At 35.6% G+C, this 15,270-nt stretch overlaps 1 protein-coding gene across 3 annotated transcripts in view; it reads right to left on the reverse strand.

Annotated features, from left to right (window-relative positions):
• COG6 (component of oligomeric golgi complex 6) overlaps positions 1-15,270 on the reverse strand; it is a 142,398-nt gene that overhangs the window by 95,599 nt on the left and 31,529 nt on the right. For all 3 annotated transcript variants that reach the window (XM_074387813.1, XM_010344945.3, XM_003934395.4), the window contains 3 exons: positions 8,324-8,467; positions 6,972-7,043; positions 2,651-2,709 (listed from right to left, as the gene is read on the reverse strand). In XM_074387813.1, coding sequence (XP_074243914.1) covers positions 2,651-2,709; positions 6,972-7,043; positions 8,324-8,464 — 272 coding nt within the window. In that variant the 5' untranslated portion in view covers positions 8,465-8,467. The remainder of the gene's footprint in view (positions 1-2,650; positions 2,710-6,971; positions 7,044-8,323; positions 8,468-15,270) is intronic.

A 15,270-nucleotide genomic window follows, 5' to 3' on the forward strand; every position in this document is an offset into this window, starting at 1 on the left:
AAGATTAACTTTTAAAAAGTTAAAATGTGTTTTCAAGGAGATGAGAGAATTATGGTAGGGGGAGAGGGACATACCACAAAAAAATAAAAATACGAATAATATTTTATCTAAGGACAGGCCTTTCAAATTATAGTCTCTGGACCACTGCATAAAAATACCTGGGATACTGTTAAAAGGGCAGAATCCTGAGCCTGAATCAAGATTTACTGAGCCATTAATCAAAAAACACAATTGTTTGCTTTTTTCTGTCAGATTCTCTGAGGATGGAGGCCAAAACTTGCCATTTTATCAAGCTCCTTGATGGTTCTTATGTTTACTTGGATAAGGTGTGGGATACAGGAATGGTAACATAAAAGATTAGAAAGGAAAACTGAAATAAAAGATAGCTCCAAAATGTCACCTAATATCAGACTAAATATTTTCAGTGATTTAAACAAGAAAGACATCAACCCGCTCTCGTTTTGGCTTGTAGAAATCACAAAATGAGTGAAAGTGGATTTTAGTAAAAGAGACAGTAGCTAGTAAAAAAATGGGGATATAAATGCATGAAATTATGATTAAGTTTTACAAAGCTTTGATACTTAGTTTTTTTACGATTTTTCTCTGGCACAAAGAATAAAATCATGAGACTATTTTATTTGGTATTCTATCTTTCAACTAGTCTTAAAAATTGGGCAATATTTTTATATTTTCCTGCTGTCAAACCCTTTTTTCAAACAAAATCTTACATAGAATCCTATTATATTAAATGAGTAAAAGTGAAATTGCTCTAACTAAAATCAGAGTGAGAAAATCTGACCTCCAAAACTCTATTATCCTTCTACTTCTTACAAAGAAACCCTAAGGTTTAATGACCTATAGTTTGAAAGCCACAGGTCTAAGACAAGGTACAGTACATGCTCCAGTATCCAATAATGTATTTCCTATATGTGTAAAGAAAATGTTTGCTTCTTTTGTACTATTAAAGATAGTATTTTAAAAATAATATTGGTACATATATTTTATTTTGCTGATTATGTCACATTTTCTCCATGTTTTATAAGATAGAAAAGTAAGTTATATTGGTTACCATTTTAACTGCAATGGATCATTCCAGTTGATCTCTGAGTCCTTTGCAGCCCTAAGACCCATGATATCCTCTTATACAAGTAAATTTACACCTCTGCGCTCTTTATAATTTGTGATTCATCAATCTTAGTCTGAAGAGAACTGTGTTAAGAAGGATTAAGGGCTCAATATAAAAGAATGTCAAGATCAATGGATGTGAAACTAAGGAGTTGGGGGTCAGGCACTTGCCATGGGTCTAGGGCAGTGTTTTTCAAACTCTTGACTATGACCCATAATATTAAACCATTTAAAACCATTACCAGAAACGGAAAGAAAGGCTTCAGAAAATAATATTCACCCAAATTATTTTTACTTATTTATTTTTAAGATATAGGGTCTCACTCTGTCACCCAGGCTGGAGTGCAGTGGCAGCATCATAGCTCACTGCAACCTTGAATTCCTGGGATCAAATGATCTATCTTCCCACTTCAACCTCCTGAATAGCTGGGACTTCAGGTGTGCACCACCATCACGCCCAGCTACCCAAACTATTTTCTATTTTATTTTATCCTATTTTTTAAGGCTAGATATGATCTACTTAAATAATAATAATGATAGGTAAATCATAATTTGGAACCCATTGATCTTGACCTGAATTACAAAACACACCAGTTGGATCAGGAGTCACAGACTTTTTCTGTAAAAATCTTGACAATACATATTTCAGGCTTTGTAAGGCACATATGCTCTCTGTTGTAACCACACAACTCTGCTACAGTATGGTGAAAGCATCCAGAGACAGTATGTAAATACAACCATAGCTGTGTTCCAATAAAACTGGATTTACAAAAGCAGGTAGTGAGCTGGATTTGGCCTGTGGCCATAGTTTGATGACCTGTGGTCTATACTATAGTATATTCACCTACCCCAAAATGAGCAGTTAAAGTGGTAATATCTCCATATTACTGAAGACATACCTAGAATACTAAAAGATTTAAGTGATGTACCCAACTACTGAGAAGGAGACAGGTATACTGCATCATAATACAATGCTTCTCCCCCTCTGTACTACTGCACACATGAGAGATGCATTGTTAATGAGTTTTAGCACAATTGCTATGAGTTTTAGCAATATTAAACACAACACTTTACTACACAAACCCATATTGTACTCATCTTTATTCACTCATTCAATCAACCAATAGTACACCTACTGTATAAACTACAAGGATTTATAGAATTAACTCTTAATTATACCAGAGAGGATAAATCCTAGCTTAAAAACAAAAGACAATGAAAAAAACAGCAATAAAACTATTAAAATATGAAAACATTTACATTTTAAAAAGCAATCATTTCTCAAATCCACAGAAAACAGTAACAATACATTATCATTTCTATTCCAAAAAAGGAATAATCTCTCAACCTCAATATCAAGTTTAATGCTCCTTTATGCTTAAGCGACTATTGGACAACACAACAGCTTAGGACCTTATGAACCGTGTTTTTTATTATTCGGCTTTAATTTTGATTTAGAGTTATAATTTTCTTTGAATCCAATCTCCAAATTATTGAAAAGGTGGCTGTAAGAAAACAAACTTACCTTTCAGATTGAAGCTTAGTGGTTTTTACTATTAAATCTTGAGTCTGTTCCTTTGCTGCCTAAAATTATAAACAAATCGAATATAAGTACATTCCAACTTTATATTTTAGAAAACAAATACTACCACTTACTGAAATTTAGACTTAAATGAGATCACTCTATGAAATTCAAAAGAAAAGCATAAGAAAATGAAATATGTAGATGTTTCAAGGCTCATCCACTACTTTAATAGCAGGAACACACTCAGATTTCTTAATATACACATAATGCTAAGTCTTACAAGAAAGAAAAAGGTATCCAGATGCTAAGAAAGTTAATAGTTCATGAAGTGTTTTAGTGCAACAGAAGCACTGAAAGAATAGGTTAAGAATAAAGAACATGACCGCAATTATGGACATGTTGAACTGAGATACCACGAGACCTCGCCATGGGGTTGTAAACTAAGTCACTGAAATGCTAGTGTGGAGCTTAACAGAAATGTGTAAGACGGAGGTAAAAGTTTGAGAGATGTAATACACAAACTACCTGCCATATAAGGTTTTGGTGAGGATCAGAGCTAGTCCCATCTAAACGACACAAGGCTGTACCTAACCAACTTTCATTCTAAGCAATGCCCACTTTCTTAAGCCAGGCTTGAAAGGAACAAGAGTGCAAAGTCAATTAAAAAAGCATTTTCTCCAAAGATTAGAAAACATTCATAAAGTGGCTTTAAAAAAAAAAAAAAAGACAAGTGTGTAGCCAAAGAGATTCTCTCTCAAAGATCTGAACGAAGGAATATTACAAAAATAAGGCAGTAAACAACGAGAAGAGAAGCAAGCAGTCATGAGGCAGGTAGAGGAATAGGGTCCATGCCTTGAAGGAATATTAAACGAGCCTGAAATATGCATAAGTTAAGTCACTAGTAAAGTAAACAAAAACAAAAAATAGATCAGCCTGTTAAAGAGAAAATACCAGAGCAAATACCTGAAGAAACTGGGTCATTTTCATGTTTGAACACCATAATAAAGAATCAAGCTTCTGCTGCTAACGTTTCTTTCTAGAGCTGCCTTGGACCTAGACACCTCCAGTTCTGGGTTCTTAGAGGCCTAATCCTCTACAAACTCAGTTTTCAAACTGTGAGAGAAATTCTTTGTGTTACTGTTTTCTAGGTATCCTGTCAATAGCAGAGTCTGATCGCCGCCTCAAATGAAGCTATTTTGAGTATAAGTTCCTAGGAAATAGATTATTTAAGAAAATAGATTTGAACCTAGATAATTTTGCATATCAATTACATTTTTTTTTTTTTTTTAAGAGACAGGGTCTCACTCTGTTGTCTAGCCTGGAGTACAGTGGTGCAATCTTGAGTCACTGAAGCCTTGACCTCCTGGGCCCAAGGAATCCTCCTACCTAAGCCTCTAGAATAGCTAGGACTATAGGCATGTGCCACCATGCCTGGCTAACTTTTTAAAAGCTTTGGGTAGAGATGGGGTCTTGCTATATTGCCCAGTCTGGTCATAAAGGATCTTTCTGGCTCAGCATCCCCAAATGCTCAAAGAATAAATGTGAGCCACCACGCCTGGCTATCTCACTGACTTTCAAGGAATGGAGTTCAACATGATAGTTCCTAAGATAATCTTTTAAAATTGTTAGACTGCCAATAACTTTTTCAAATGCTTATACTTTTTAAGCTTTAAAGTTCCATTTCCACTCTTGTACATTCCTGCCTTATACAATTTTTAAAATATAGTATTCCCTCAAGTCAAAGATATATTTACATTTTAATATTTCTGAAAAAAAGAATGCTTTATCAACTCAGTATCAAAAAACATTTACCAGCTTTTTAGTCCAGTCATTATTGAGGGTGCACCTTACAATCAATGCCATTTATTAATCAGTGAAATATGACACTTAAACACAGTGTCACATAACAAAAATTTACAATTTTTTTGCATATTTCTTGATTTCTTCATTTATAAGCTATGGTAAGGATTCCAAAGTAATATTTAATAATATTAATGAAGATTATTATCTTCAATTTCCATTTATCATAAATGTTAAAGATGATTATTTTTCAATTAATAATAAACATATGCATCTAAATGTAATTTATCCAAGCAAAATCACAAAGGAATAAACAATAACACATATAAAGCTACTGATTACATTTTAAATGTTTTCTAACAATTTCTAAAAGGTACCATAGTCAAAGCATTTCAGAAAATATTAGATAATTAAATGAATCATTATAACAACATTCTATAAGAAAAAGGAAGAGTGAGGATACTCTAAGAAATACTTTCTTTATGAATAAATAACTTTAAACACATTAGAGTTGATATTATGAACATATACTATTAGAATTCCAATAGTACTACATCCAAATAAATTAGCTTTAAGCAAAATTTGAAGGAATAAACAAAAATTTCAAAATCAGGGACCTCCTGCTATTAGAAATAATATGTGGATCAAAAATGAATGTAAACAATAGGCAGTATCAAATAATTTAAATATTCAATTAAAAACCTATGAGAGAGTCTTGTAGGTGATGAAAATGTTCTGTGTCTTGATTGTGGTGGTGGTTTCACAGGTGTATAAAAGTGCCAAAACTATCAGTTTGAACACTTTGAATGGATGCAGTTTATTACCATTTCGTAAATTATTCCTCAGTAAAGGTGATCTGATAAAAGAAAGAAAATAGGCCTATGCCACCACAGAAGAAAAAAATAGGATGTGAGGTAGGTGCAAAGAAAATATAAAGGACTGGCCAGGCGTGGTGGCTCATGCCTGTAATACCAGCACTTTGGGAGGCTGAGGCAGGCAGATCACTTGAGGTCTAGAGTTTGAGACCAGCCTAGACAACATGGAGAAATCCCATCTCTACTAAAACTACAAAAATTAGCTGGGCATGGTGTCAAGCGCCTGTAATCCCAGCTATCTGGGATGCTGAGGCAGAAGAATTGCTTGAACCCAGAAGGTGGAGGTTGTAGTGAGCCAAGATCGTGCCACTGAGGATAGAGCAAGACTCTATCTAAAAAAAAAAAAAAAAAAAAAAAAAAAAAGAAAGAAAAGAAAAGAAAAAGAAAATACAAAGGACAAAATGAAAGAAGACACTTGGGTTGTAATTTAAAATTCTTATGAACTGTTTTAAAATAACACAAAGAATTAAAAATACTATGATATTTTTACATTTAAAACTCACTGATGAAAAGTATAAAAATATAAAGTACAAATTAAAAAATAAGAGATACTACCACTAAAAATCGGAAACCGAGTAATCTAACAAAGCATAATATTACTTAAAAAACACCAAAGTACAATATAGAAAATCTTATAAAGTATAATTTGAGAAAAGTCATTAAATCATGGAAGCTAAAAGATGAGAAAAGGAAAAAAAGTTAAAGAAAAAGAAGAGAAAAACAAAATAAATCACCGAGGAACAAAGTAAATATGTGCCAAAAATGTGAAATAGCAAAAATAATTAGTATATATTATACAATTATTTAAATATTGTCAAATTAACAAATATCTAAAGATTGGACTAAGAGACAATAAGTCTGCCAATAATATCTGATAGGTTAGTAAGAATATCAAAATTTAGACAAGACCAGAAAAGACAGAATTTTAGAGAAACAAGAAATAAACTAGTCCTGCAAACTGATGCTGCAAGTAGCCTGTGATTAATCTGTAGACTATGCATAGATTAATGATTCTTCCTAGAATCACTATTGATGCCAATGGTTCCAGGAGACTCTTAGAGATAAAAGCTTACTGTTAAAATGTGAAGGTAGTAGACATAATCATGATTGGCCCTTAGGAGGAAACTGCTCTATGTACTATTTCAAAATCAGAAGAATGAGGGGAATTAAGTCAAATGCTGATTCTACAGCCAAATTATAAGTTTAGGATTGTTTTGATAAAAAGACCTAAAATAAAACATATTTTCTCAGAATTTGTTTAGACCATGCATAAGTCAGAAGTAAGCTGGGTCTTTACAAGGCACAGCTTTAGTGAAATTATTCCTAAGGCTTATTACTAAAAAAAATCATTCCTCCTAGATTTCTAGAATATTATGGAATTAAAAGGTTTATCAAAATTCTACATAGTTAGCTCTGTACTGGCTAGACCAAAATATAAAGACTAAAATTAATTGAACAATATTAATAAATCATTATGCAAAGAAACACAAAGATACCTACAATTTTAAAGAACAAGCATTATATTTATATCCAAATTTCCCACAGGGCATGATGGATTAGATACACATACATTTTGTAGACCTAATAATATCTGAAAGTTTACTTCATAGCAGAAACTATGCCAAAATCTAGCCATTATACAATACCTGTAGGCGACTTGTCATATCTTGACAACAGTTGCTCATTGCTTGAACATCTTCACTTATGCTTTCAAGTTCCTGAAAAGGAGAAAAGTAACATCAAATATCTTAGATACAGAAAGAAAATTCTCTTCTCTTAGCTAAATCCTTATTTTAGTTCCATAGATTTTTTTTTGTCAAGGCATGACAAGAGATCCCATATTTAAAATTGGAAATTATTAAAAAGAATAATATCTAGCATTAGAAAAAAACGTAAACAGTCCATTCCTTTTAGAGAATACGACCACAGGAAAATGGTAAATGCTTTGTAAAAATGAATACGTCTTTATTCTTAGTGTTATTCAATTGTAGTTATTCTTACTGACCATCAAATAGTCCTATCTTTGGCCAATAGAATCCTCTTCACATTAGCTCCAAAGTCCTTTTGACATTTATCCAGTAGTCTCAGATAGCATCTTTGCTTTCTGATACTGATGATTGTTCCTTTTATCAGAAAATGGTATTTAAAACAGCCAGGCATGATGGCACGCACCTGCAGTCCCAGTGACTTGGAGGCTGAGGTGGAAGAATTGCTTGAGCCCAGGAGTTCAAGACTGTGCTGTACTATGATCATACCTGAGAACAGCCATTGCACTCCAGCCTGGGCAACAGAGCAAGTTTCTATCTCTAATGTAATTAAAGAAAAAAAAAACAACTTTCTAACTTATTAGTCTTCAGTCGATAAAAACCTACCAACTTGTTAAAAGCAATCTATTTTTATTAAACACTCATTGAAACCATGTGCAACACTTCCATAACTCACACAGAAATATGTTAATATTATAATATATTAATACAGGTAATAAAATATTACATAATAAGTAAGATATATCATAAATAAAATTTATTTTCACCTTATGGTGAGTGGACTACACTCACAAGTGTGATGAATCATTATTAATACATTGAAGTTACTGATCTTAATCTGAAATTTTTATATTTTAGGATACAGTAAAAGTAACTCAATTCTAATTAATCTCCAAAAGAGAAGTTGTTATCCAAAAAAGAGGGATATTTCTATTGGAAAGCCATTCAGGGAAATGTTAATTTTTTTGTTAAAAAAAGCTAAAGTTCCTAAGATAATCTTCTAGAACAATGTTACAACTTTCTAAGAACTAATATTTGTGGAAGTTACACATTAATACAAATAAAGACCCAGATGCAACAAGAGACATTAGCTAAGTTTTCTATTTAGGCATAGTACATACATATACTATGATATATAGCAAACATATCAACCTAATTCAAAAATATATATAGCACAGAGTCAGGCATATAGTAAGTTCTCAATATAAGCTAAGTGAAAAGAATTTACATACCTCCTTCACTTCCTTGAAAATGCTTACGAATTCTTCATTGATGGCTAAACTTTTACGTTCAATATCTCCACGTAAATTTCTTCGAGTCCGCAGAGTATTTTCAACAAAAAAGGTTGAAAGTGCCTTGAGAGCTTCTAACATCTCCTACACAATTAGTAACACAAGAAAGTTACTGAAACTAATTTTTAAATGTTTTCCAAATCTCAAGACCAAATGTAATAAAATCATTTTCAAATGATTTTTTATTAAACAATCCAAAGAGATGGCCTAAAGAAGCCAGCACCAGAATGCAGCTCCCAGGAAATGAGACGCAGAGGGCTAGAGGACTTCACAATTCCAAACGAGGTGCTGGGCTCGTTTTTGTGGGACTGATAGGGCACTGAAATTAGGCCCAGGGAAGGAGCCACAGGGCGAGAGCTGCCTAGGGGGTAAATCAAGATGGGGGGGGGGGCGCGTCCCAACTGAAACTGAGGGACTTAACCCCGTCGGGGCTTCGTTTAGGATCTTGTGCTTACCTAATCCCTCCTGCAACCCACGGTCCACCAGAGCCCTGCCAGGCAGTGGGGCAATGTGGGTAGTCAATGTAAATCTGAGCAGAGGCTACAGCCCAGTGTACCAAGTTGCTGCGGGGACCTGGGTGGGAATTTGGACTAACGCCAGCGGGAGGGACCATCCCACAGAGGGAGGCGGAGTTGAAAGCAGGGAAACAGACTATAAGGCCTGGCAGGCCTCACCTCCACAGAACTCAAACTGAAGCCCTGGCTAGAGGGCTTGGCAGCAAATACACCAGCTTGACCCCAACCAGGAAGATCCAGCTGGGGAAGGAGAGTTGCCATTGGGAAGGTGGGGCCAATCTCACCTGCAAATAAACTCCAGGGAAGGACCACCCACTCAACAACCTGACTGAATCCGAGAGAGGTCAGCAACGCCCTCTACAGGTCAAAAAAATACAGCTACAACCGCAATAGAAAAAAAGTCCACTAAGAGACTCCTCCTGAAATCACCAACTTCAAAGATTAAAGGTAGATAAATCCACGAAGACAGGGAAAAACCAAGCAAAAAGAATGAAACCATCAAAGAACAGGACATCTCTTCTCCTCCCAGGGATCACAACTCCTCACCATCACAGGAACAAAAAAAGGGCATGAATCTGATGAATTGACAGAAGCAGGCTTCAGATGGTAGGTAATGACAAACTTCTCTGAGTTAAAAGACCACGTTCTAATCCAATGCAAAGAAACTAAGAATCTTGAAAAAAGGTTAGATGAAATGCTAACTAGAATTTTTAACCAGCTTACAGAAGAACATAAGTGACTTGATGAAGCTGAAAAACACAGCACGGGAACTTTGTGAGGCATACACAAGTTTCAACATTTGAATCAATCAAGGAGAAGAAAGAATATCAGAGACAGAATATCACATCAATGAAATAAAATGAGAAGGCAAGATTAGAGAAAAAAGAGTGAAAAAAAATGAACAAAGCCTCCAAGAACTATGGAATTATGTGAAAAAACCTAATCTATGCTTGATCAGCGTACCTGAATGTGATGGGGAGAATGAATCCAAGTTGGAAAACACTCTTCAAGATATTATTCAAGAGAACTTTCCCAACCTAACAAGGTAGGCCAACATTCAAATCCAGGAAATACAGAGAACACCACAAAGATATTCCTCAAGAAGAGCAACCCCAAGGCACATAGCTGTCAGATTCACCAGGGTTGAAATGAAGGAAAAAATCCTAAGGGTAGCCAGAGAGAAAGGTCCAGTCACCCACAAAGGAAAGATCATCAGACTCGCAGCAGATCTCTTGGCAGAAACCCTGTAAGCCAGAAGGGAGTGGGGGCCAATATTCAACATCTTTAAAGAAAAGAACTTTAACCCAGAATTTCATATCTGGCCAAACTAAGCTTCATAAGTGAAGGAGAAATAAAATCCTTTACAGATAAGCAATTGCTAAGAGATTTCATCACCACAAGACCTGCCTGACAGGAGCTATTGAAGGAAGTACTAAACAGGGAAAGGAACAACCAGGACCAGCCACAGCAAAAACGTACCAAATGGTAAAGAATAACGACACAATGAAGGAGCCATATCAATTAACGGTCAAAACAACCAGCCAGTAACAAAATGGAAGGATCAAATTCAAACATAACAATATTAACGTTGAATGTAAATGGCCTAAATGACCCAATCAAAAGTCACAGACTGACAAACTGGATAAAAAGTCAAGACCTATCAGTGTGCTGTATTCAGGAGACCTATCTCACATGCAAAGACTCACAATAAACTCAAAATAAAGGGATGGAAAAAGATTTACCAAGCAAATGGAGAACAAATAAAAGCAGGGGTAGCAATCCTAGTCTCTGATAAAATGGACTTTAAACTAACAAAGATCAAAAGAAACAAAGAAGGGCATTATATAATGGTAAAAGGATCAATGCAACAAGAAAAGCTATCATAAATATTTATGCATCCAATGCAGGAGCACCCAGATACATAAAGCAAGTTCTTAAAGACCTACAAAGAGACTTAGACTCTCACACAATAATAGTGGGAGACTTTAACACTCCACTGACAATATTGGACAGATCAATGAGACAGCAAGTCAAAAAGGATATCCAGGACTTGAACACAGATTTGGACCAAGCAGACCTAGTAGATATTTACAGGACACTCCACCCCAAATCCACAGACTACACATTCTTCTCAGCACCACATTGCACTTACTCCAAAATTGACCACATAATTGGATGCAAATCACTCCTCAGCAAATGCAAAAGAACAGAAATCATAACAGTCTCTCAGACCACATCACAATCCAATGAGAACTCAGGATTAAGAAAAGCACTCAAAACCACACAATCACATGGAAACTGAACAACTTGCTCCCGAATGATGAATGGATAAACAATGAAATGAAGGCAGAAATAAAAATGTGCTTTGAAACCAATGAGAATGAAGACACAACATATGAGATCCTATGGGACACATTTAAAGCAGTGTCTAGAGGGAAATTTATAGCAATAAATGCCCACATGAGAAAGAAGAAAAGATCTAAAATTGACACCCTATCATCAAAATTGAAAGAGCTAGAGGAGCAAGATAAAAAAACCTCAAAAGCAATAGAAGACAAGAAATAACTAAGATCAGAGCAGAACTGAAGGAGACAGAGACACAAAAAACCCTTCAAAAAAATCAATAAACCCAGGAGCTGGTTTTTCGAAAAGATCAACAAAATAGGCCACTATCTAGATGAATAAAAAGGAAGAGAGAGACGAATTGAATAGATGCCATAAAAAACAATAAAGGGGAGATCATCACCGATTCCTCGGAAATACAAACTACCATCAGAGATTACTACAAACAACTCTATGCACATAAACCAGTAAATCTGGAAGAAACAGATAAATTCCTGGAAACCTGCACACTCGCAAGACTAAGCCAAGAAGAAGTTGAAACCCTGAATATACCAATAACAATGTCTGAAGTCGAGGCAGCAATTAATACCCTAACAACCAAAAAAAGGCCAGGTCCAGACGGGTTCACAGGTGAATTCTATGAGACATACAAAGGAGCTGGTATCATTCGTGTTGAAACTATTCCAAACAATACAAAAAGAGGGAATCCTCCCTAACTCTTTCTATGCGACCAACATCATCCTGATATCAAAATCTGGCAGAGATACAATTAAAAAAGAAAACTACAGGACAATATCCATGATGAACACTGATGCAAAAATCTTCAATAAAATACTGGCAAACAGAATCCAACAGCACATCAAGAAGCTTATCCATCACGATCAAGTAGGCTTCATTCCAGGGAGGCAAGGCTGGTTCAACATATGCAAATCTATAAACATAATTCACCACATAAACAAAACCAAAGACAAAAACCACATGATTATCTCAATAGATGCAGAGAAGGCCTTTGATAAAATTCAACAGCCTTTATGCTAAAAACTCTCAATAAACTGGGTATCGATGGAATGTATCTCAAAACAATCAAAGCTATTATGACAAACCCACAGCCAATATCATACTGAATGGGCAAAAATTAAAAGCATACCCTTTAAACACTGGCACTACAGAAGGATGCCCTCTCTCACCACTCCTATTCAATATAGTATTGGAAATTATAGCCAGAGCATATAGGTAAGAAAAAGAAATAAACGGAATTCAATTAGGAAAAGAAGAGGTCAAATTGTCCCTATTTGAAGATGACATGATCATATATTTAGAAGACCTCATCATCTCAGCCCAAAACCTCCTTGAGATGATAAGCAACTTCAGCAAAGTCTCAGGATACAAAATCAATGTGCAGAAATCATAAACATTCCTATACACCAATAACACACAGAGAGCCAAATCAAGAGTGAACTCCCATCTACAACTGCTACAAAGGGAATAAAATACCTAGGAATACAAATAACAAAGGCAGTAAAGGACCTCTTCAAGGAGAACTACAAACCACTGATCAAGGAAATAAGAGAGGACACAAACAGATGGAGAAACATTCACTGCTCATGGTTAGCAAGAATCAGTATCATGAAAATGGCCATACTGCCCAAATTAATTTATAGATTCAATGCTATCCCCATCAAGCTACCATTGATCTTCACAGAACTGGAAAAAACCACTTTAAACTTCATGTGGAACCAAAAGAGAGCCCACATAGCCAAGACAATTCTAAGCAAAAAGAACAAAGCTGGAGGCATCACGCTACCTGACTTCAAACTACACTACAAGGCTACAGTAATCAAAACAGCATGGTACTGGTACCAAAACAGAGATATAGACCAACGGAACAGAACAGAGGCCTTGGAAGCAATGCCACACATCTACAACCATCTGATTTTTGACAAACTGAACAAAACAAGCAACAGGGAAAGAATTCCCTATTTAATAAATGGTGTTGGGAAAACTGCTTAGCCATAGGCAGAAAACTGAAACTGGACCCCTTCCTTACACATTAAACAAAAATGAACTCCAGATGGATTAAAGATTTAAACATAAGAACTAACACCATAAAAACCCTGGAAGAAAACCAAGGCAAAACCAATCAGGACATAGGCACAGGCAAGGACTTCATGACCAAAACACCAAAAGCAGTGGCAACAAAAGCCAAAATAGACAAATGGGACCCAATTAAACTTAAGAGCTTCTGCACAGCAAAAGAAACAATCATTAAACCGCCAACCAACAGAACGGGAAAAATTTTTCGCAATCTACCCATCAAAGGGCTAATATCCAGAACCTACAAAGAACTAAAACAGATTTACAAGAAAAAAACAAACAAACCCATTCAAAAGTGGGTGAAGGATATGAACAGGCACTTTTCAAAAGAAGACATATATGAGGCCAACAAACACACAAAAAAATGCTCATCATCACTGGTCATTAGAGAAATGCAAATCAAAACTACATTGAGATACCACCTCACACCAGTTAGAATGGCAATCATTAGAAAATCTGGAGACAACAGATGCTGGAGAGGATGTGGAGAAAAAGGTACACTTTTACACTGCTGGTGGGAGTGTAAATTAGTTCAACCATTGTGGAAGACAATGTGGTGATTCCTCAAGGATCTAGAAATAGAAATTCCATTTGATCTGGCAATCCCATTACTGGGTATATACCCAAAGGCTTATAAATTGTTCTATCATAAAGACACATGCACACATATGTTCATTGTGGCATTGTTTACAATAGCAAAGACCTGGAACCAACCCAAATGCCCACTGATGATAGACTGGACAAAAAAAATGTGGCACATATACACCATAGAATACTACACAGCCATAAAAAATGACAACTTCATATCCTTTGTAGAGACATGGATGAACCTAGAAACCATCATTCTCAGCAAACTGACAGAAGAACAGAAAACCAAACACCACGTTTTCACTCATAGGCAGGTGATGAACAATGAGAACATTTGGGCACAGGGAAGAGAACAACACTCACAGGGCTAGGCAGGGCAGGGGAAGGGGAGGGGAGGGAGGTGCAGAGGGGGTGGGGAGGAGAGGATGGGGAGGGATAACACCAGGAGAAATGCCTGATGTAGGCGATGGTGGAGGGGAACAGAGACAGCAAACCACTGTGGTATGTATGTACCTATACAACAATCCTGCAGGATGCAGGACATGTACATGTACCCCAGAGCCCAAATACAAATTAACAAAAAAAAATCCAAAAAATATTGAATGACCTTCAAACTACTGAAACATACTTATTTCCTGGACACAATAAGGGCCATACTTACTTGTATATAATGTTATATAAACAAGATTATTCATTGCAGAATTGTTTGGAATTGCAAAGACTAGAAATAATTTAAATGTTCATCTCTAAGGGATTGGTTAAATAAATTATGATATACCCATCTACAAAAAAATTTATGCATTTACATGGGATGAGCATTGACATATGGTAGGTGAAACATCAAAGCATAGAAACAGTTATGATACCAATAGGTAAAAACTTAAAAGGAATATATACATGCATACTTACTTGCATATAAGTAATTTACACATATATAATGTATACACTAACTATCTCTGAAAGGATCTATTTAAGAATAAGTACTGCAAGCCTCCAGGCTAGGAACTGAATAACTGGAAGCAGAACTTGGAGAAACTTAAAGGGGAAGGCCTCTTTGAGGTGACTTCGAACTGAGGTCCAAGTGGGAGGCACAGTTAGTCATGGGGACAAAGCCTTCTTCAGACAGAACAAACAGTGAGTACAAAGGCCCTAAGTGATAGAAGGAAGCTATGACTGAAGCTATGAGAAATTATTACAATATTAGGCAGGGGAGTAATGTAATACGGATTTATATTTATAAAAGCTTATTCCAACCTTGTAAGGAAAATGAATGGTAGTGGAATGCAAGAAAGGAGGCAGGTAAGAGAAAAAAACTAAAATAATCCAAGTACGATTTGATAGTGGCTT

This window comes from Saimiri boliviensis, chromosome 16 (assembly GCF_048565385.1).
Source record: "Saimiri boliviensis isolate mSaiBol1 chromosome 16, mSaiBol1.pri, whole genome shotgun sequence".
In the NCBI taxonomy this organism is placed as follows: domain Eukaryota; kingdom Metazoa; phylum Chordata; class Mammalia; order Primates; family Cebidae; genus Saimiri; species Saimiri boliviensis.